This window comes from Dipodomys merriami, unplaced genomic scaffold, assembly GCF_024711535.1.
Source record: "Dipodomys merriami isolate MVZ:Mamm:240054 unplaced genomic scaffold, mDipMer1.0.p SCAF_11, whole genome shotgun sequence".
In the NCBI taxonomy this organism is placed as follows: domain Eukaryota; kingdom Metazoa; phylum Chordata; class Mammalia; order Rodentia; family Heteromyidae; genus Dipodomys; species Dipodomys merriami.
In genome coordinates, this window is record NW_027202382.1 from 42,812,466 (window position 1) to 42,835,597 (window position 23,132).

The 23,132-nt window shown below is 50.0% G+C and overlaps 1 protein-coding gene across 7 annotated transcripts; it reads right to left on the reverse strand.

Moving 5' to 3' along the window:
• Positions 1 to 97: 97 nt before the first annotated feature.
• St6galnac6 (ST6 N-acetylgalactosaminide alpha-2,6-sialyltransferase 6) lies at positions 98 to 23,114 on the reverse strand. Of its 7 annotated transcripts, none has more exons than XM_070014285.1 (7): positions 16,441 to 16,572; positions 15,645 to 15,699; positions 14,195 to 14,285; positions 11,702 to 11,881; positions 6,586 to 6,992; positions 2,310 to 2,417; positions 98 to 1,389 (listed from the first exon to the last, which is right to left on the reverse strand). In XM_070014285.1, exons 2-7 carry the CDS (start codon positions 15,668 to 15,670, stop codon positions 1,017 to 1,019), a joined length of 1,185 nt encoding a protein of 394 aa, XP_069870386.1. In that variant the 5' UTR covers positions 15,671 to 15,699; positions 16,441 to 16,572; the 3' UTR covers positions 98 to 1,016. The 7 variants fall into 7 exon arrangements, with proteins under 7 accessions (XP_069870386.1, XP_069870399.1, XP_069870400.1 ...); XM_070014298.1 differs by having other exon boundaries at positions 15,508 to 15,699; XM_070014321.1 differs by having other exon boundaries at positions 1,106 to 1,393.
• Between the last annotated feature and the right edge of the window lie 18 nt (positions 23,115 to 23,132).

Genomic DNA, 23,132 nt, shown 5'->3' on the forward strand with positions numbered 1-23,132 from the left:
CCCAGCCCAGAGATGCATGCCTGGTCCTTCGGAGCCCTACCTTCCCCAATCTGAGATGGAGAGAGATAAGCTTCATCCAACACACGGAACACAAGGCTGGAGCTTCATTGGGTGTGTTTATTCCTGTACAAACCATTACAAAACCAAGTCGAGGGCTGGCACCGCCCTCACAGCCTGCCTGTGCGTTGAGTCCAGGCTGGTGGCCTCCACCTCCATCCCTCCCACTCAACAGCCTCCACCCAGGCCCAGGTTGGGGGAGATAACTCCTAAGCCCTCGGCATCTCCAAACAAAGACTTCCTGGCACCCCAGTATGGCCGGAACCCTCTTTTTTCCCCCGCTCCAAAGGCTGCAGAGACTTTCTGCAGGAGACCCTGCCTGCAGAAAAGAAGTCCTGGCCCTTTAAGAGGCAAGTTAATGGCAGCTGAACTGAGGCTAACAAAACATACTAAGGTTTTTCCCATTCTTGTCTGTCTTCCAGCCTTGGGGAGTTGGTGGGGAAAAAAAATGCCCTCAAGTCTTCCTGAAGAAAATGAGGAAGGGCCTTCTAGCCTCCCGATGTAGCTGAGCTTCTTAGTGAAGAGTGGTAGCTGGGTACAGTCTTAGGACAGGGTAGTCAGTGGAGGGGGAAGAAAGTCTCAGACTTCACATATGAACCTGCTGTGAGCCTGGGGAGGGGCTTGTCCAAGGTCACTTAGGGAGAAGCCACTGGCTTCTACTTCTTGGGTCTGCCACAACTTCCACAAATTCTCTGGCCTGGTCCAGACAGTTCCTATCCACTCACCCCTCTCATCTCTTTGATGACTGGAATTGAGGGGGTAACACCAAGTTCCCAGCTCCTTGGGATAGGACACCAGCTAAGTAAGGAGTGATCTGGGCTCCATTCCTGGGGCTCTGAACCAAGGCCTCATGGGAAAGGAAATATCCTTAGCCTCAGATTGACTCAGAAAGACCCCTATACCCTGATTGACTAGTCTCAGACCCTGACTGGACAAGAAAGACGACCTGACACCCCTGATTAACCACAAAGAATCCCAATTCCCTGATTGGCCAAGAGATATCTCCCAGGTTGGAGGATTGGCTGGAGGACACACCCCTCCAGGCCCTGATTGGCTGAGAGGTACTCTAGCCTTGATTGGTCAGAAGTTGCCACGTTCTGAACTGGGTCCAGAACAGCTTCTCCAGTGTCCCTCAGGCAAGACAGCCTAGGTCCAGGAAGGGTGGGAGAAGGTGATGCCATACAGTTGCGCCCAAGATGAGAAGACCCTCTTCTCAGTGATGAAGCGGTGGTGGTTGCCCTTGCGGCTGTGCTCATTCTGGATGTAGGTGACACACTCATCTGGCCCCTTGGGCTCATAGTAGTGGTAGGGTATGCGCTGCAGGCGGGGCCGCTGGCTGGGGCAGAGCAGATGGGGTATCAGGGCAAGGTGAGCACCAGTGGGGTCCTGGCCCTTCCAGCCCCTCACCCACCACAGGGTCTCAGAGGGGGATATCCCTGCCCCTCCCTGAGCCTCAGTTTTTCCACCTGGAAAATGGGCAGAGTGGAATAGGTTCATGACTAAACTTTTTGCTGTTGTTTAAGTTTAAAAAAATTGGCTGGTGCCAGTGGTTCACACCTGTAAACCTAGCTACTCAGGAGGCTAAGATCCAAAGATCATAGTTTGAAGCCAACCCTGAGAAGAAATGTCTGTGAGACTCTTATCTTTAAATAATCAGCAAAAAGCTAGAAGTTGAGGTATGGCTCAAGTGGTAGACTGCCAGACTTGAGTGGAAAAAAATAAAGCCAAGCAAAAGGGGCAAATCCTCAAGTTCACACCCCAGTGCTGGGATATAAAAAACAAAAAATCTTTTTGTGTGTGTGCTGATCCTGGGGCTTATTTTTTGTGCTGGTCTTAGGGCATGCACTCAGGTCCTAGGCACTGTCCCTAAACTTCTTTTGACCAAGGCTAGTGCTCTACCACTTGAGCCACAGCTCCACTTCCAGTTTTTTTTTTTTTTTGGTAGTTTTATTGAAGATGAGTCTCAACCTGCTTGGGCTGGCTTTGAACTGCAATCCTCACAGGTCAGTCTCATGAATAGCTAGGATTACAGGCATGAACCATCAGTGTCCAGCTAAAATAACAACTATTAATATACAAAGAGGCTGAGCTCGGGATACAGGCCCTTAAGGCAGCTCAGAGTCCACATCTCTGAAGAGCAGCATGGACACCCCATTAGAGAGACCCTTGAATACACTCTAGCCAAGATGCCCTTGATTCCTCCGATTCATTCTATAACCAGCAACTGGGGGCACTTTCCCCAGAGGGCTCACCTGCAGTAGTCAGGGGGGACCATGCCATAGACGTGCACATGATCACACAACTCCACCGCAATCGCCAAGGTAAACCAGCCTGTGCTCAACCACGAATGGGACTTTTCCCTGGGGGCAGAAGGGGTCATGATGAAGGGAGATGCAGGCAGCACGGGGAGGAACAGGCATGGAAAAATAGCCAAGCCACCCAGTTTCCCAGAAATTTCCTAGCCACCCTTCAGGACCCTGCCTCCCCCTCCCCCCCACCCATTGTTACCTCCGTCTATTTGCACTGTGGGAGTATGCATGCTGGCAGGATGCTTTCCAGAAAGAGGAGGCACAGGGAGAATGCTCCTTTGAGGGGAAGAGGAGAAGCGGGGCATGCTTGAATAAGGTCTGGGTCACAGCTGGGCAGGCTGGGAGTGGCTGTGACCACAGCATGCAAGAAGCGCTATGCCAGAGATAGAATCAAACTCCTAAAGGGAGGATTGATTAGAGAAGGCTGCGCTGGAGGGAGGATAGTACAAACCAAGGCGTAGGCCAGCAGCCAAGAACCTGCCTCACTACAGATGCCACCAGTCATGGATGGCCGGAGCACTTGACACGTGTGTCAATTACACCCTGGACTTCTTGGGAAGTGTGAGAAAAACAATGTAGAATATGTCATTGATGGGCTGGGAAGTTGGCTCAGTGGTAGAGTGCTTGCCTTGCATGCCTGAGGCCCTGGGTTCGATTCCTCAGCACCACATAAGAAAAAAGAAAAAAGCTGGAAGTGGCACTATGGCTCAAGTGGTAGAGCGCTAGCCTTGAGCTGAAGAGCTGAGGGACAGCACCCAGGCCCAGAGTTCAGGCCCCACGACCGGACCCAAAAAAAAGATAAAAAAAAAAAAAAAAAAGAATATGTCATTGATGTTTTATGTTGATTTTATGTGTCTCTGAAAATATTTTACATTTATATAGTGGAATGTTGTCAGCAAAACTGGCAAAAGAGAGAGAAATTACCAGTATCAGGAATAAAGAATGAAAACACCTATAGATATTTAAGGGATCATAAGAAAACTCCAAGCCAGGTACCAGTGGCTTATGCCTGTAATCCTTGCTACTCAGGAGGCTGAGATCTGAGCTCAAGATTTAAAGACAGCTGGGAAAATAAATCAAAGAGACTCTTATCTCCAATGAACCAGCAAAAAGAAGTGAAACTGTGACTCAAGTGGTAGAGCTCTAGCCTTGAGTGAAAAAAAAAGGGACAGTGTCCCTTTGAGTTTAAGAGCCAGTAGCAGCACGTGCGCGTGCGCATGTACACACACACACACACACACACACACACACACACACACACACACACACACACACACACGTGCGCACGCGCACGCGCGAAGGGAAAAAAAAACCCAAAAACTCTTCCAGGGACAGGTAGCTCAACACTTGTAATCCTAGCTACTCAAGAGTCTAAGATTCAAGAATACAGGTTCAGAGCCAGCCTGCATAGACAAATTATAGAGACTCATATCCCATTAACCTACAAAAAGTTGGAAGTAAGCTGGGCGCTGGTGGCTCACGCCTGTAATCCTAGCTACTCGGGAGGCTGAGATCTGAGGATTGTGGTTCAAAGTCAGCCCAGGCAGAAAAGTCCATGAGACTCTTATTTCCAATAAACCACTAGAAAACTGGAAGTGGCGCTATAGCTCAAATGGTAGAGTGCTAGCTTTAAGCTAAAGAGCTGAGGGACAGCGCTTAGGCCCAGAGTTCAAGCCCCACGACCAACCAAAAAAAAAAAAAAAAAGGCTGGGAAGGTGGCTCAGTGGTAGAGCGCTTGCCTTGCATGCTCGAGGCCCTGGGTTCGATTCCTTAGCACCACATAAGCAAAAAGAAAAAAGCCGGAAGTGGCGCTGTGGCTCAAGTGGTAGAGCACTAGCCTTGAGCTGAAGAGCTGAGGGACAGTGCCCAGGCCCAGAGTTCAGGCCCCACGACTGGATAAAAAAAAATATATATATATAAAAAAAAAAAAAAGTTGGAAGTAGAGCTGAGGCTCAAGTAGTACAATGCCAATTTTATGTGGAAAAAAAAAATATGAAAGCAGGAGGCCCTGAGTTCAAGCACCAGTTCCAGCACTACAAAATAAAGGAAGAAAAAAAGGGGAATGCTAGGCACTGGCAGCTCACGTCTGTAATCCTAACTACTCAGGAGGCTGAGCTCTGAAGACAGTGGTTCAAGGTCAGCCTGAGCAGTAAAGTCTGTGAGATTCATATCTCCAACTAACTTCAAAAAAGGCAAAAGCGGAGCTGTGATTCAAATATTCTAGCCATGAGCAAAAAAGCTCAGGGATAGCATCCAGGCCCTGAGTTTAAGCACTAGGACCAGCACAAAAGAAAGAAAGAGAGAAAGAGAAAGAGAAAGAAAGAGAAAGAGGAGAAAAAGAAAGAAAAAGGAAGGAAGGAAGGAAGGAAGGAAGGAAGGAAGGAAGGAAGGAAGGAAGGAAAAGGAAAAGAGAAAGAAGGAAATGATAAAGTGAAAAGGAAATTTCAAACAACCTGTGTATATAAATGTAACAATTCAGATGAAATCAACTTCATAAAAATCCATATATTAGGGCATGGTTAAAGTGGGAAAAAAATCTCAGCAAACTAGAACTTCCTGAGAAACTTCCTGATGAAGGGCAGCCACCAAAACCCTGCAGATAACATCATTTTCAATAATGAAACAGAATGCTTTCCCTGTGACATTAAGACCAATGCAGGAAGTCCACACTTACCACTTCTAACACAATTGACATTGTACTGAAAATCCTCACCATTGAAATAGGGCAAGAAAAAAGAAACCAGAGGCATAGTTCAGAAAGAAGAAATAAAATTGTCCTTATTTGCATTCAACGTGATTATTAAAAACTTTCCAAAAAATATCTTAAAAAACTATCAGTGAGCTAGGCAGTTACAAGGTCAACAAAAACTTTAGCATGGCTAAAGTGGTAGAGTACTTGCCTTACAAGTATAAGACCCTAGGTTCAAACCTCATCCTACCAAAAAATTTCCACTATTTAAAAAATAAAAACAGGGGCGGGGGAGGCTGGGAAGGGATGGGAAGGGGAAACAAAGGAGGAAGCTACAATGCTTGATAAGAAATGTACTCATTATCTTGCCCATCTAATTGTAACCCCTCTGGTACAGTATTTTCACAATAAAAAAAATAATGTGAAAAATAAAAATAAAAACAAGCCAGTGCTGGTGGCTCACGCCTGTAATCCTAGTTACTCAGGAGGCTGAGATCTAAGGATTACAGTTCAAAGCCAGCCCAGGCAGGAAAATCCGTGAAACTTATCTCCAATTAACCACCAGAAAACTGGAAGTAGCAGTGTGGCTCAATTGGTAGAGCGCTCACCTTGAGCTGAAGAGCTGAGGGACAGCGCCCAGGCCCAGAGTTCAAGCCCCATAACTGACAAAAAAAAAGATAAAATAAAAACAGTATCATATATAATAGCTCCAAAATCTAATAAAATATGTAAAACATTTATATGGTGAACATATGACATCAAATGAAATATAGTAAAGTACACTTCTTTTTTTTTGGTCAGTTGTGGGGCTTGAACTCTGGGCCTGGACATTGTCCCTGAGCTCTTCAGCTTAAGGCTACCCCGCTACCTCTTGAGCCACAGCACCAATTCTGGTTTTCTGGTGGTTAATTGGAGATAAGAGCCTCATGGACTTCAATCCTCAGATCTCAGCCTCCTGAGTAGTTAGGATTACAGGCGTGAGCCACTGGCGCCTGGCAAAGTGAACAATTTTTAAAAGAACTTTTAAAATGTGGCTACAATGAATTTTAAATTACATATGGGCTCACACTGAATTTACATTGGAGCATGCTAATCTAAGTTTTCAAGGGAGATTAGTCAGAGAAAAAGGGCATACTGGGATGATGGACCTTTAGAACACAGCATGCTGGGAGTAACTGTGTGCTTAAAGCAAGGCATGCTGGGAAGAGTCAAGATTTTACATATGGTGCAATGCTATAGAAAGCCTTCCTAGAAAGTCGCTAGCTAGGTGACACTGTGTAACCTTAGAGCAGAGCATGCTAGGAGCCCTTGTTCCCTCAGATGATGCATGCTGGGAGAAAGTCTAGGGAAGATAAAGCCATGCATAGGACATGGGAGATGACTCTGTTAACAGCTAGACATAAAGAGAACTTTCTTAGAAAAACTGACTAGAATGTGACAAGAAATGATTACATCCCCAGAGCAGTGCATGCTGGAAGCAACAGGCCATAGGCAGGGTCTGAGAGGGAGGGGCAGGCATGATGCTGGTACCTGTCCTTGCCCGTCTCACCCCGGAAGAGGTCGTCAAACTGTTGCATGCGGTTGGGAGAGACGGCGTAGGCCTCCATGTTGGGGAATGCCAGGCCTGCCCGCTGGATGACACGCACAAGACTGCCTTGGGGCTTCTGCATCTTGCTTGGGGGACCCCAAAAGATGAAGACCGTTTCAGGGGTCCGATTGACAAACTCCTGGGGCCTGCGCAGCACCCGGAACACACTGGAATGAGCCACCACTCGGAAGGTGGTTTTGTTGCCTACGTCAGCCGAGTAGCCTGTGGTGGGTGCATCATTCATGCGGATGGTGCACTCAGCCCGCTCGATCTCTGGGCCCAGTTTGGTGCCCAGAAGGTGGCTGGAGCTGGTGACAATCACACACTGGTGGCACCGGGAAGGCAGCGTCTGTAGAGCAAAGAAAATCAACAGTATTAGCCAGGTGCTGGTGGCTCACGCCTGTAATCCTAGCTACTCAGGAGGCTGAGATCGAAGGATCAGGGTTTGAAGACAGCCCAGGCAGAAAAGTCCTCGTGAGAATCTTATCTTCAATAAACTAATCAAAAAAAGCGAGAAATGGTGCTGTGGCTCAAGTGGTAGAGCGCTAGCCTTGAGCACAAAGAGGCTTAAAGATAGTGCCCAGGCCCTGAGTTCAAGCCCCAAGACTGGAAAAAAGAAAAGAAAGAGAGAAAGAAAAGAGAGAAAGAGAGAAAGAAAGAAAGAAAGAAAGAAAGAAAGAAAGAAAGAAAGAAAGAAAGAAAGAAAGAAAGAAAGAAAAGAAAGAAAGGAAGAAAGAAAGGAAGGAAGGAAGGAAGGGAGGGAGGGAGGGAGGGAGGGAAGGAAGGAAGAAAGAGAAGGAAGGAAGGAAAGAAGGAAGGAAGGAAGGAAGGAAGGAAAGAAGGAAGGAAGGAAGGAAGGAAAGAAAGAAGGAAGAAAAAGAAAAAAGAAAATCAACAGTATCACCATCAGTCTTGTAGACTTGAACTCTATATATCTACACTTCCATAGTCAGGAACAAACCATTCAACATTCAACAAATATTTATAACCAGCTTGCCTAATGGCCAAGTACTAGGCACAGAGTACTGAGCAAAAACAACTTGCTCAAGAGCCAGGAGCTGGCAGCTCACACCTGCAATCCTAGCTACTCAGGAGGCTGAGATCTGAAGCCAGCCCAAGGCAGACAAATCTTGAGATTTATCTCCAATTAACCAGCAAAAAGAAGGAAGTGGAAAGTGGAAGCACACTAGCCTTAAGAGCAAAAAAAGCTAGAAGAGGATACAAGGTCCTGAGTTCAAGCCCCAGTACCAGCACCAAAGAGAGAGAGAGAGAGAGAGAGAGACAGACAGACAGACAGAGCCAGACAGGCAGTGAGTATAATAATGTAATACAAGCTAGGAAAAAGGCAGCGCAGGCACAGGTGATCAGGAGGGACCAGGACAAAGGCTCCTTTAAAATGGTCATTCAGCCGGGCGCTGGTGGCTCACGCCTGTAATCCTAGCTACTCAGGAGGCTGAGATCTGAGGATCGCGGTTCAAAGCCAGCCTGGGCAGGAGAGACCGTGAGACTCCTATCTCCAATAAAACCACCAGAAAACCGGAAGTGGCGCTGTAGCTCAAGTGGTAGAGTGCTCGCCTTGAGCTGAAGAGCTGAGGGACAGTGCCCAGGCCCAGAGTTCAAGCCCCACGACCAACAAAAAAATTAAATAAATAAATAAAATAAAATAAAATGGTCATTCAGGAGGCCCCTCTGGATAGAGTCCTGAAAGGTGGAGAATATTCCAGGAAGGAAAAATAGAAAATACAGACCAGAGCTGGGAAGGTGGCTCAGTGGTAGAGCGCTTGCCTTGCATGCATGAGGCCCTGGGTTCGATTCCTTAGCACCACATAAGCAGAAAAAAAAAAGGCCAGAAGTGGCGCTGTGGCTCAAGTGGTAGAGCGCTAGCCTTGAGCTGAAGAGCTGAGGGACAGCGCCCAGGCCCAGAGTTCAGGCCCCACTACCGGACCAAAAAAAAAAGAAAAAGAAAAAAAAATACAGACCAATGTGGAAATTTAGGTGGTACCTTAGAAACCAAAAGGGGCTGAATTAGGCCAAGCTGACAATCCAGAGAACTGGGCATTCTCCACTGGAGTGCAGGACCTGGATTTGAACCCATGATGGCATGACACAGATTTCCAGCTTGAGCATCAGCTGAGAATGCCTCTCCTGGGCGGCTCCCCACCTCCACCAACAAGCCTTCCTGAGAGCACATCCTGTTCTGTGCACAGAGGCCCAACACAAGCTTTCCTGGCTCTCAGGAGCTCCCATCAGGTTGGAAGCCGCTACAAACCAGGCTCATCTCCTTCCTCTCCACCACACCCACACTCTAGTCCCCACTTTCTCCTCTCTCCTTTTCCTATTCTTTGGGTTCTCAGGATACAGAAAGTCTCAATTAGATGCCAGTCTATCTCTAAACACCTGTTAATGGGCCTCTTCCTAGTGCAGATGTGTCCAAGGCAAAAGCCCTAGAGAAAATTCAGTGAAGGAGAAGAGACAGCTACTACAGGGAGAACTTCAGAAATACAACAGCTACTCAAGTCAGGAAAACAGAGGAGACAGTGTTAAATCCTAATACTAGATCAATAAGGAGCCAGCAGGAGTTGGCAAAATACTTTGGCTCTCCCTCACGTGCTGTGTGCCCTTGGACAAGTGATTTTACCTCTCTGAACCTTCGTTACCCCAGTTCTTCAAGTATGACAATAATACTGAGCTCACAGGATGTGCCTGAGAGTTGCTAATGATCACAGAGCCCGACACTTTTTTTTTAAAAAGCAGCCAATATTACTTCTGCTTTTGTGTTGTCCAGGATCCCAGTATCCTGCTCTCAAGTCTTGGCAGACTCCAGAGAGACCCCATAAAAACCAGAGACATACTTCTAAAGCAACCATGACTTGGCAGGTGGTAGAATAATAGCACTGAAAAGAAAACCTTGTAGCATGCCAGCCAGTGAGTGAAAGCAAGCATCAGACAGCAAGTTCAAGTACCAGTTTCAGACTCAGCAAAACTAAAATAAATAAATAAAACAAATAAAACCTTGGAGAGAGTTGAGGCCCAAGTTGAGCACTTGTGGCATGCACCTGTAATTCTATCTACTCAGGAGGCTGAGATCTGAGAACTGAGGTTCAAAACCAGCCCAGGCAGAATAACCTTGAGACTTTTATCTTCAATTAACCAGGAAAAAGCCAGAAAGAGAGCTGTATCTCAAGCAGAACATCAGCCTTGAGCAAAAAAAAAAAAAAGGGGGACATTGGCCAGGCCCTGAGCTCAAATCCCAGCACTGGCAGGTGCAGGTATGCATGCACACGTGCACGCACACACGCACGCACGCACACACACATACACACTAACAGACATCAGGGACTACTGAAAGGCAGGGAACTTATTCAAGGTCACACAGCGTGCAAGGGGCTAAAGTCAAAGAGGCTGGAGCCTTGACTCTTATGGCTTATCCTTTCCTTCAAGAAGGAAGAGGTGAATAAGGTGCCGGTGGCTACGCCTGTAATCTAGCTACTGAGAAGGCTGAGGTCTGAGGATCATGGTTCAAAGGCAGTCCCAGCAGCAAAATCTGTGAGACTATTGTCTCCAATTAACCACCAAAAAAGCAAAAAGTGTCCAGATACCCGTGGCTCACCCCTGTAATCCTAATTGCTCAGGAGGCTGAGACCTGAGAATCATGGTTCAAAGCTGGAGCAGGAAAGTCTGTGAGACTCTTCTCTCCACCAAAAAACCAAAAGTGGAGCTGTGGAAGTGGAACTGCTCAAGTGATAGAGCACTAGTCTTTTTTTTTTTTTTTGGGTCCGGTCATGGGGCCTGAACTCTGGGCCTGTGCGCTGTCCCTCAGCTCTTCAGCTCAAGGCTAGCGCTCTACCACATGTGCCACGGCGCCACTTCTGGCTTTTTTCTGTTTGCTTATGTGGTGCTGAGGAATCGAACCCAGGGCCTCAGGCATGCAAGGCAAGCGCTCTACCACTGAGCCACCTTCCCAGCCCCTAGAGCACTAGTCTTGAGCAAAAAAAGCTCAGGGAGAGCTGGGGGCCAGTGGTTCACACCTGTAATCCTAATGGCTCAGGAGGCTGAGATCTTAGGATCATGGCTCAAAGTCAGCTAGGGCAGGAAAGTCAGTGAGACTCTTATCTCCAATTAATCCCAGAAAAAGCCAGAAGTGGTGCTGTGGCTCAACTGGTAGCATACTAACCTTGAGCAAAAGAAGCTTAGGGAAGCCGGGCATTGGTGGCTCACACCTGTAATCCTATCTATTCAGGTGGCTGAGATCTGAGGATCACAGTTCAAAGTCAGCCCAGGCAGGAAAGTCTGTGAGACTCTTATCTCCAATTGACCATCAGAAAACCGGAAGTGCCCCTGTGGCTTAAGTGGGAAAGCACTAGCCTTGAGCTGAAGAGCTGACAGTACCCAGGCCCAACCAAAAAAAAAAAAAGAAGAAGAAGAAGAGGGGTGGGAAGGTAGCTCAGTGGTAGAGTGCTTGCCTTGCATGAATGAAGCCCTGTGTTCAATTCCTCAGCACCACATAAGCAGAAAAAGCCAGAAATGATGCTGTGGCTCAAGTGGTAGAGCGCTAGCCTTCAGCTGAAGAGCTGAGGGACAGTGCCCAGAACCAGGGTTCAGGTCCCACTACGGACAAAAAGAAGAAGGAGAAGGAGAAGAACAAGAAGGAAGAAGGAGAAGCAGCAGCAGCAGCTCAGAGACAGTGATCAGGGTCTGAGTGCAAGCCCCAGGACTGAGAGAGAAAAAGCAAAAAAAAAAAAAAAGAGCTGCAAGTGGATGTGTGGTAGAGTGCCAGCCTTGAATGAAAAAGGCTAAGGGATAGTGTCCAGATCATGAGTTCAACACCTAGTGCCAGCACAAGAAAGATGTAGAAGAAGGGGGGGGGGGGAGAGAGAGAGAGAGAAAAGGAGAGAGAAATGCAAGGTGCTAAAGGAACAGAGACAGGGGCCTTGGCCCCAGGGCTCCCCATCCTTTAGGAGGGAAGAGGTAGAGGAGGAGAGGAGACAGCACCACTGATGGGTAGTGGGGAGGAGCCACGAGCACCAGGCGGCTCTCAGGGATCTCTGGCTGTTCTACCTTGTTGCCAAGAAGGGGGATGTAACCATGGGTGATGCTCCACTTCTTGAGGTTGACAGGCCGACGTGTGCGGCCCCGCAGAGAGCCGTAATGGAAGACCTCATTGGCACTGTTGGAGCTGTAGAGGATGAGGATGGTGATGAGGGCAAAGAGGATCACGAACACTGCTGACCGCTGCTCCTGGAGAGGAAAGAGGCTGTTGAGGGCCCAGGCACCCAGCGGGCTTGGCATCTCACCCACCATGCCTGGCTCCCTCTGGCTTTTCACACCAGAGCAGTCAGGCCACCAACTCCTCCAGCAACCTGTGATTACCTTTAGCAGAGCACTGACAATCTGCTACCCCCTCAGACTGGGTCCCTGAGGACTGGGACAGGGTCAGCTTTGTACCCAGGTCCCAGGTCTGCAGCACAGGTGTTTGGGGTGGGTTGGCTCCAGTGAATTGGGTGTAGGGACAGGATTCCCTCCAAATGCAGGTAAAAGGATGCTTAAGAGACAGGTGAGGGTACCAAATGAGAGGGCTTGGGTCTTCTCCAAACCATTCTCCATAAGTTATCCTTATATAGTCAGTTTTCCAGTACCCGAAGCTCCCAATCCAGAGATTTAACCAACCAGGAATCAAAAATGTAGTTAGCAGGGCCCCAGTGACTCATGCCTATAATCCTGACTACTGGGGAGGAGAATTGCAGTTTGAAGCCAGCAGGGGCAAACAAAGCCGAGAAACTCTTATGTCTAAGCTACAAAAGGCCATACCTGGAGGTATGGCTCAAATGCCTACGAGTGAAAAGGCTGAGCAAGGAAGTAAGGCTTTGCGTTCAAGCCTCAGCGCGCACACACACCTCTGATGACTGTATCTTTACTGAACATGCACAGACTTTTCTTGTCATTACTCCCTAAATAATACAGTATAACAATTCATATAGCATATACATTGTATTCAATATTATAAGCAATCTAGAGAGGATTTAAAGTCCACTGGAGAATCTATGTAGGTAATATGCACATTCTAAGCTATTTTTTCTAAGGGACTTGAGCATCCCTGGATTTTGTATCCTCAGGAGATTCTAGAGCTAGTCCCCCATGTATATAAGGGAACAGCTATTTGTCCAAGCCCTTCTATTTGCCTGCTCTGTGGAAATGGATGTAAGTCCTCTGCATATTTTCCCTTGGCAGTAGAGGATGCTGGGGATGCTGCATTTGGGTCTGGGTGCTGGTGGGCTTACGAGGAAGACTCCCACAGTGCCCACAGCTTCTCAGATAAAGGCTTCTTCCCCAGTGCCCAGATTAGCAGCTCTGAGCAGCCTAGGTGGGCACCCCAGTGCCTCAGGTTCCTTCTGTGATCCTGCTTCTCCCAAGTCCCACTCTTCCAGAGCACTCAGCTGCCCGCAATGCCCACAGGCAAACAGCTTTCCTTCCCAGAGTTGGCTCCATCAGGGCCTGGCTCTTAGCCCTTGGGTGGAGGAACTCTTTAAGTTTACATCCTGATAAATGCCTCAGAAATTGAAAATATACGAAATGAGAAAATACATTCAGTAGTACATGTAGCCTTCTAACTGCGAGTGCTGATGAGTCCCTCTCATAAGCACAGGGCTTTCTGGAAGTGGTGAGTCAGTGCCTTGCCAAGTATCACAAGAGTGTCACACTGCACATTACTAGCCACAGAAAAGATCAAAGTTCAAAGTGTAGTCCTTACTGATTGCATGTCCATTAAGAATCAGAAATGACAGGGCTGGGAAAGTGGCTCAGTGGAAGAGTGCTTGCCTTGCATGCATGAAGCCCTGGGTTCAATTCCTCAGCACCACAAAAGCAGAAAAAGCCAGAAGTGCTGCTGTGGCTTAAGAGGTAGAGCACTAGCCTTGAGCTGAAGAGCTGAAGGGCAGCGCCCAGGCCCTGAGTCCAAGCCCACACACACAAAAATCCTAAGTCAAATCACCACCCTGTCTGTGACATTTATATTTCTTAGTTTCAATCCTTTATTACTCCAATATCCAGTAAACACTGACATCCAGAGTACTGTGAACACTAGGCTACCACAACCACCCCCCACCTCCAGATGTCAGCCTCTGCCAAAGGCTATCATGGAAAAAGTGGTGGAGGTCTGGCACACAGTAGGTGCTCAGGAAAGCATGAATAAATAAATGCTGGAGAATCTTGATATCATCCGTGATGTTCACACTGCATCATCTTCTGAACTCTGCCCTTCCCCCAGCCCCCTGCTCACTTCCAGTGCTCCATCCCACCTCCAGCGCTCCATCTCCTAGTCACCTTTACCTGACTGATAGATGTAGAACAACAGGGGAGAGGCAGGAGCTTCCCAAAGCCACTCAGCAGATCAGTGGCCACAGCAGGACTGGAACTGGAATGCCTCCCAGGCCAGCAGCTCCCTTTGGCAGGTTAGAGAGTCATGGGGGTCGCGTTGGACGCAGGTCCAAAGGAGCCCATTTCACAGTGGAAAGTGAGAGACTCGGACTGGGATAAGGAAGGAAGGGGACTTACTTTGTTGCTACTCATCTCTCTCCGGCGTCTGCTGAGGGGTAGGGGCCAGCGTCCTGCAGGTGGCCCGGGGGGCAGGGATGTGGGGTCACACCTGCAAGCCACCAGAAAGGATTATGGCCTGGGCACCCTCTGCTGGGTCCAGCCGGTCAGAGGCCTCGCCCTCTCAACCCAGACATCTCTCCCACACGCCCAGAACTTTAAGGCTCAGGGTGGTAGCCAATTTACAGAGAGAGATACTGAGGGGCAGAAAGGGAGGGAATCAGTCTGGGCTGGTGAAGGTGGAACGCTGTGTGGTTCCGCATCTACTTTCTGAACACTAATGGCAGAAGCCTTGTTCGCATCCTGCTCTAACCTCCAACATCCCTTGTAGGCCTCCAAACTCCTCTGCTGGTTCCCTTGGGTCTGAGGTCCGCCTTTCTGAGACTCTCTCTCCAATACCCTCCTGACTCCCACTCATTCTTCAAGCCTAGGGAAGACCAGCAACTTCCTGGGTCCTCCTCCAGCCTGGGAGCTCCTGGAGGCACAGTTCACACAGGTTCTCCCCCTGGGCCTCCACAGCTGCAGGGACAGCAGGAGGTACATATCCATCAGAGAATTCAGACATTGGCAAGTGCGATCCAGGGGTCCAGGGCAGTCACAGAGGTCTAGTCCTAGCTCGGCAGACACTACCAGCGTGGACACTCCCCATCGGTTCAAGGCTCTGGTCTCAATCCTGGACAGCTTTCCTTCCAGCCCCAGCCAGGGCCTGGGGAAATCAGGCTCCTCGCTCCCGGGCCCTCCCTTCTCTCCTCCCCAGGGCCTGAGCCCTTCTGCACGCTGGAATTTCCCCACCTGTAAACCTGGCATGCGAACTTGCCTCCAGTCCACCTCCACCAGAAAAGGGCCTGCCTGGCGGAGAGGGCTCCCCAGCTCTGTCCCCTCCTGCAGAGGCCTCTCCCTCCGGCCACTATCTCCGCCCCCTGACCTAGCAGCTGTTTAGCTGTTTACTCCCACGCCAGGAATAGCCCCAGAAACTCAGGCCCAGCTCCACACACCCTGCTTCTGATTGGCCAGTCCCTGGCCCCGCCCCTCCCTAGTGCCCCACCCCCGTCCAGCCCAAGAAGACCCTGCCCCCCCCAACTCCCATGGATGGGGAAACTGAGGCATATCAGAAAGGGGGAGCGCTTGTCCCCTCAGCCCTGCGGCCTTGGCCATCCAAGGCCCTGGCCCAGGACCAGACCTTCCTTCTCCTGAACCCCCCCTTCCTGTGCTTGCCCCTGCGCTCCGGGCACCTGGCAAGCTCCAGGTCCCAGCCCACGCCCCCACTTTCCCACCTTTGCCTGAGCAGTGCCCTCAGCCAGGACCAGGTCCCCCTGGTCAGCCCCGTCACAGTCCTGCTCTGAGAAGGCCATGGTAAAGTGACAGCAAGTCAGGTCAGGCGCCAGTGCCAACTGTCGGGTCCACCACTTACTGGCTGGGGGGCTTCGAGCAAGCCATGTGACCTCTCTGAGCCTCAGTTTCCTCATCTGTGGAATGGGATAACAAGAACAGGGGAAGGCGAGGTTACTGGGACAATTCAAGTCGACCCAGCAACGGGCGCACTGGGCGTGGAAGTGCCCCATCATGTCAGCAGCTCTTAAGTCTTGGGTTTTAGGGGTTTTTCCCTTTTCACTGTTCAAGGCCCGTGTCTCCATGACGAGGCTGCCCGTGAAGCACCCCCACCTCGCCCGCCTCCCCGCCAGGACTCGTGCCTCGAGGCCCGGCCCTGGCATCGCCCCGCTGAGCTCCCACTCTCCATTTCACAGATGGGGAAACTGAGGCTCAGAAAGGAGCCTGCTCGGGGTGCCTGCTTCACAGGACAGAACCCGACGGGGTCCCCCGGAAAGAAGCCCGTGGGTGCGGGGCGCGCGCCGAGCACCGGCCCGGCGGGGGGAGGCAGAAAGAGGGGGGCCTGGGCCCCGGGGCGGAGGGCGGGACGCCCCACGACGCCCCCTCCGGGGAGATGGGCCCCCCACTGCCCCCTCCGCGCCCCAGGCTCCGGGAACCTTAACCCCACCCCGCCCGCGAGCGAAGCGGGCGGCGGCGAGCCCGGAGAGTGGGCGGCGGGAGGCCGCGCGAGACCCGGGGTCCCGGGGTGCGGCTACCCAGAGGGAGGGAGTGCAGGGGGGACCCCGCGTCCATGCCCTCCCCGGCGGCCCCCGATTTCCTCTGTGCAGGCAGAGCCCCCCCCGGCGCCCTCCGCTCAGCCCCCCGCGTTCCCCGCTCACCTCCGCTGGGGAGCGCCGGGCCCCCCGCGGCCCCCGACCCCCCTCACATGGCGCCGGGAGCCGAGAGCCGGGGTCTGCGCCGCTCCGGCCGGCCGCCCAGGCCCCGCTGCAGCCCCGGCCCGCGGGGTCCTAGCGCCGCGCGCCGCCGGGCCAGGCCGGGAGGTGGGCGGAGCCTCCGGCGGTGGCCCCGCCCCGGAGAGGCGCGCCCGAGGGAGAGGCGCGGAAGGGCGGGCGAGCCCCGTCCTGCGGCCCCGAGGGCGCGTCAGTCACCCCGTCTGCACAGCTCGCTGTGACTGTGACACTAACAACAGCCTTTCCGAGCCCTTGTAGGGTGAGTCTGGCCCACTTCTCACTCTCCTTACAAGCATCAGGTCCCTGGATGGGGAAACTGAGTCCCAGAGTGCTCTGGGCTGGGACGCTGATAATTTCTCTCCGGACATCCCAACGGAGAGCCATTCTTCCCAGAGCCTGGGAACGGAAAGTCACCCCGGGGCCAATTTAAAGCTCACTTACGCATTCAAGACCAGAGCACTCAGATTTGCAGCCTTACTACCTGCCTTACTTCTTGTTTGCCTCTGGGAACTGGAGAGAATGAGGATTTAAAAATATCTTTTTTTTCTTTTTGAGGGTTGCCAGTGGCTCACACCTGTAATCCTAGCTCCGCAGGCCGCTGAGGTCTGAGGATTGCAGTTCAAAGCCAGTGTGGGCAGAAGTTTGTAAGATCCTTATGTCAATTAATCAGCAAAGTGCAAGAAGTGGTGCTGTGGCTCAAGTGGTAGAGCACCAACTCCATGTGGGGGAGCCACGAGGGAGGTCAAAGCTCTGAGTTTAAACTCTAGTACCAACACATACACACACACACACCCTAAGCATTAATCGCATTATTTTATGTAACAGTGAAAAATAACTTAAGTAGTCCTTGTTAAAACCAGGCACCAGTGGCTAACATTTGTAATGCTAGCTACTCAGGAAGCTGAAATCTGAGGATCACAGTTCAAATCCAGCCAGGCAGAAAGGTCCATGAGACTTGTATCTCCAATAACCAGCAGAATACTGGAAGTAGAGCTGTGACTCAAGTGGTAAAGCACCAACCTTAAGCAGAAAAAGCTAAGTGATAATGCCCAGAATTCAAGTCTCAGTACACACACATACACACACACACCACACACACACACACACACACACACACACACACACACACACACACACAAAGTAACCATTGTTGGGGGACTGGTTGGGTAAATGTAACCCATCTACTTCTAAGTAGCCTATTAAATTGAAATGCTTTAGGTCAATGGGCTCTTCCAGAAAAGGATGTCCAGGCCACTTATGGGATACTTAAGAAGTAAAGAGAGCAAAGTTTAAAGAACCATTTCTTGGAAAACAAAGTGGTAAAATTTTCCATTCTACTCCTGGGAACGTATACCCTGGGGAAATCCTCGCAGATGCCCACACCCAAGTCCACAGCAGCACTGCTTGAGATAGCACAAGTAAACCAGCCAAATTACCCATCAATAGGAGAGCGGACTACTTTTGTACTACACATTTGCACTAAAGAGCTATTACATAGCAGAGGAAATGGATGAGCTTCAGTCATATGGATGACTTGTAGAGACATGCAAAAGATAAATGTTGGAAGATGAGTGATATGATACAGCATTATTTAAGCACAAAGCAACAGTAGCTCAGCTCTTACAGCAGGGCCTGAAGATAGCTTTACCTATTCCAGTGATGACAGGTTTTTTGTGGGGTTTTTGTTTTCAGTCATGGGGATTGAACTCTGGGCCTGGGTGCTGTCCCTGGAGCTCTTCAGCTCAAGGCGAGCGCTCTACCACTTAAGCCACAGTACCACTTCTGGTTTTCTGGTGGTTTATTGGAGATAAGAGTCTCACGGGTTTTCCGGCCCAGGCTGGCTTTGAACCATGATCCTCAGATCTCAGCCACCTGAGTAGCTAGGATTACAGGCATGGTAACAGTTTATAAAACAAAAACGAGGGCTGGGAAGGTGCTCAGTGGTAGAGCGCTTGCCTCACATGCATGAGACCTTGGGTTCGATTCCTCAGCACCACATAAACAGATAAAGCCAGAAGTGGCGGTGTGGCTCAAGTGGCAGAGCACTAGCCTTGAGCTGAAGAGCTGAGGGACAGCGCCCAGGCCCAGAGTTCAAGCTCCACAACAGACAAAAAGAAAAAAAAAAAAGTCAAGAACACAATTGTAGTCCGGTACCTCTGTGGCTCATTCCTGTAATCCTAGTTACTCAGAAGGCTGAGATCTGAGGATCACAGTTCAAAGCCAGCCCGGGCAGGAAAGTCCATGACACTCATCTCCAATTAACAACCAGAAAACTGGAAGTGGTGCTGTGGCTCAAATGGTAGAGTGCTCACCTTGAGCTGAAGAGCTCAGGGACAGCACCCAGGCCCAGAGTTCAAGCCCCACAATCGACAAAAAAAAAAAACAAAAAAACAACAACACAGTTCTGTCCCCAAGGAAGGATATGAAAAGGTGTACACATGGTAGTAATAGTCTAGTCTGTAAGAGGGACTTGAATTCAAGATGTTCATAATATTCTTATGCGTTATGTTACAAATATGACATTATGTATACTCAGGTAAACCACACAAAAAAGAGAAAAATATAAAGCAAATGAAAATGAGATGTACTTGCATTAAGATTAAAGTGTTGGAGGGGGGGGAGAGGGGAATTAATGTGTTACGGGCATATTGGCACACTAATCTCAGCACTCAGGAGGCTGAGGCAGAAGTACCTAGTCCAAGGTCAGATTGGGCAACACAGTGAGACCCCACCTCATAGCCAGGCACAGGTAATCCTAGTTACTGAAGAGACTGAGATCTGAGGATCACAGTTCCAAGCCAGCTTGGACAGGAAAGTTTGTGAAATTCTTATCTCCAGTTAGCTACTAAAATGCTAGCAGTGGAGATATGGCTCAAGTGGTAGAGCATCAGCCTTTAGTGAAAAAGCTAAGCAGGAGCCTGAAGCTGAATTCAAATCCTAGTGTGCTAGCACATATGCACACGGCACAACAGCACATGTATACACACACACACACACACACACACACACACACACACACACACACACATCACCACATGACACATTAATAGTAGTTCTGGAATGCTCTTTGGGACATTTTTTTTTTCTTTTGGCCCAACTATATTTTTTCAAAAATTAAGAAAATGGTCACACAAGATTTTTAATTACAGTTTCTGGGCATCAGTGACTCAATCCTATAATCCTAGCTACTCAGGAGGCTGAGATTTGAGGATCAAGGTTCAAAGCCAGCCTGGGCAGGAAAGTCTATGCGACTCTTATCTCCAATTAACCACCAAAAAAGCCAAAATGGAGCTGTGGCTCAAGTGGTAAAGCCCCCAAGCCCTAAGTTCAAACCCCAGGACAGTACATGCACAAAAACAATACAATTCATACAGTGTTTGTAAAGCTACTGAAAAAGTGTGGACAGAATCCACCCCTGACAACGGCAGGAATTCCAGGATGGATGTGAGTGAGCAACAGGAGTGAAGTCACTCTCACTTTTAGCTTTATAAGCTTCTACATTCTTTGTAGGGTACTCATTCAGTAAATTATTAGCACTTTGCTGTTAATTTACCAAATTAGTAAATTTGTTACTTTTTTTAACTGCTAAACGAAGCTGGCCTGAAGGTGTGGCTCAATAGTAGGGCACCAATTGTAAGCAAAGATTAGCCAGCTTGAAGCAGAATTCAAGCTCCAGTACTGCCCACCCCCCAAGACAAGTACAGACAGACGCCAAAGTTCAAAGCCAGCCCATGAGATTCTTATCACCAAATAACCAGCTAAAAGCTGTAAGTGGAGATTTTCAAGTGGTAGACAATTATGTAGGAGGATTTTTTCTTTTTGGGGGGAGGGTCTAGCCCCCAGAGTGTAAAAGCACCAGCCAGAGGGGGTGGAACATGGATGAATACGTGTCTTCCCTTTGGAAGCCTACCTGATCCCACCCAGGTGGGGCCAGAGGCAGAACAGAAAACTAGGAAGGAAAGGCAGTCAGGCGGGAAGCACAGTGACCTGCTCAGGCCACGTGGTAAGGTTCCCCAGCGGTGGTCTTTTGCCTCCAGCTCTTCTGCACTCAGGCCCACCAGCTGGAAAGTGAGAAGGTGCCAGACTTAGACCTGAAGCTCCGCTCAGCCTAAGGCTCCAAGCCAGCCTGGAAAATCTTAAACACCTAAAACCAAGCCAGGCACCTGTAATCCTCACTACTCAGAAGGCTGTGATCTAAGGATGGAGCCTCAAAGCCAGCCCAGACAAGGAAGTCTAGACTCTTATCTCCAATTAAACAAACAAATAAACAAAACAAAACAACCAGAAGTGGGTTGGGAATGTGGCTTAGTGGTAGAGTGCTTGCCTAGCATACACAAAGCACTGGGTTCAATCCATAGTACCATATACACAGAGTTCAAGCCCCTGGACTGGCAAGAAAGAGAGAGAGAGAGAGAGAGAGAGAGAGAGAGAGAGAGAGAGAGAGAGAGAGAGAGGAGAGAGGAGAGAGAGAGGAGAGAGAGAGAGAGAGAGAGAGAGGAGAGAGAGAGAGAGAGAGAGAGAGAGAGAGAGAGAGAGAGAGAGAGAGAGAGAGAGAGAGAGAGAGAGAGAGAGAGAGAGAAAAGAGCTAAGGGACAAAGCCCAGGCCCTGGGTCCAAGCTCCAGTACAAGCACAAAAAGAAAAGAAAACCATGATTAAGACCAAGACCTAGACGGAACAGGGCTTGCCAGACTCCCCAGAGCCCTGCACACAGGTCCGCTGGAATCCAAGCCTTCCTTTCAGCTCTGGCAGAAAAGCCAGTGGGAGAAGACAGTGGCCAGGAGGTGAAGACCTGGGCTGGCCCGGAACACCACGCTTATCTAGAAGCACAAAGTACCTTTGTCCTCTCAGACAAAGCCTGGGACACAGGTGGCCCCAAACCCAGGATGCTGGAGAGTGAGCACCAGACCTGGTCCTCGGACACTTTGGGGCTGTGATCCTCACCTGGCTTCCCATCCAGGCTCAGATAGAGGTTGGGCAGATCATCAGTGGAACCATGAAATGTACAGGAAAACAGAGACCTAAAGAAGAGCTCCACACCTAGGTGCACCTCTTCTCCACAGAGATGTGGGGTATCTCCTGACACACCCCCCACACTCACCTTCCAGCAGCTATGGGGCCAGGAGAGGCCAAGGAGAGAGGTCCTTGGCCTCATGGTGGGATGGCCTCCTGCAGGCAGGCCGGAGGGCACAGCTGGGGACATCCACACTTTCTAGGAAGAAGGGACTAGTGAAACTCTCCTTCTAGTCACCTCATCAGAAACAGACAGGTTTGGGGCCAACCCAGAAGTAAACATTCCACCCGGGGGCAGGGCTAGGACAGAGAAGCCTCTGTTCTGGGCCCAAGGGCTGAACTCTGGCTTCCTGCGAACAAGGAGGAAGAAGGGGGGAGGGGTCTGAGTTCTAATCCCTTTAGGACTCACAGAACCTTGGGCCTTGAACACCCAGAACAAGACCCTAAGCAGGGAGACAACTAATGTAGAAGGCTGGTGCTACCCTCCCCTACAAGACTCGGTAGAATCCTGTTTTGTTTTTGTGCAGGTACTGGAGCTTGAACTCAGGGCCTGGATGCTAGTTAGCTTTTTCACTCAAGGTTGTCACTCTACCACTTGAGCCACAGCTCCACTTTGGCTTTTTGCTGGTTAACTGGAGATATGAATCTCATGAATTTTTCTGCCCTGGCTGGCCTTGAACCTTGATCCTTGGACCTCAACCTCCTGGGTGGCTAGGATCACAAGTGTGAGCCACTGACATATGCCTCATGGTGTTTAAATAGTGGCTCCCACATTTCCAATGCCAAGCTGACAAGCCCCAGGGGGAGCCCAATGGCTTTGAACGCTTGTGAGGTGAGGATTATTTTAATACTTTCACAGATGAAGAAACTGAGGCACAGAGATAGCATTTATCTGCCAGGGTCCCTCAGCCTGGCTATGAGTGGAGTCAGAATTAGGTCACGCTTCACTCTCTGGCATCCATTTCAGCTGTCACCCAATTCTTGTCTGCCCAACCCCTACTTAAGAGACACGGGTCACTGCCTGACCAACGGCTGTGGTTTGGCTGCCAGCCTACTCCCCCACCCAGAGGTTTTCCTCCCTCCTCCTACTCATATACCCTTCCCGGCTACCTGGAACTGGCTAGGCCAAGGCAGGGTACAGCAGCAATTCTGGGGCCCAGAGGCCAGGTCTCTGGGCTCTCCTGAGAAGTCAGAAAAAAAGACATAATGTCCCTCATGAAGCCCCAGTGTGAAATGATATTATACCTCTTTGAAAAAAAAAAGTTTCAAGTTGGTGACAGAAAGATCAAACTAAATACCAGGCTTGAGGTGACTACAAAGGTCACGTTGGCACACCCTGAACCTAAAGCACTAGACCCCAGGGCTCCATACTTTAGTCTCCTGATTTCTGGGTGAAGGAAGAGGGGCAGGCCTGGCTGAATCCAGGTTCAGCCATTGTATCTCCTCTAAATGAACACTAGCTTCCCCTCCCAGCATGCCCGTGGACCGTATGCGCTGCTTTCCCACTCTCAAGCTCAGCAAAGGCCAGGCCCTGGCCTGAGCCTGGGCTACCACATCCGACCCACTTCTAGGCAACCGTCCTCCCCTCCCAGCACCCACCCAGCACCAC

Excerpts from the sequence above, each read along its gene's own strand:
- St6galnac6 (XM_070014285.1), bottom strand. The coding sequence starts at position 15,670 with ATGGCTTGCTCGAAGCCCCCCAGCCA. Across the intron at positions 6,993-11,701 it reads TCCCCCTTCTTGGCAACAAG|ACGCTGCCTTCCCGGTGCCA; the intron begins GTAGAACAGCCA and ends TTTGCTCTACAG. Across the intron at positions 2,418-6,585 it reads GGTGAGACGGGCAAGGACAG|GGAAAAGTCCCATTCGTGGT; the intron begins GTACCAGCATCA and ends TTCTGCCCCCAG.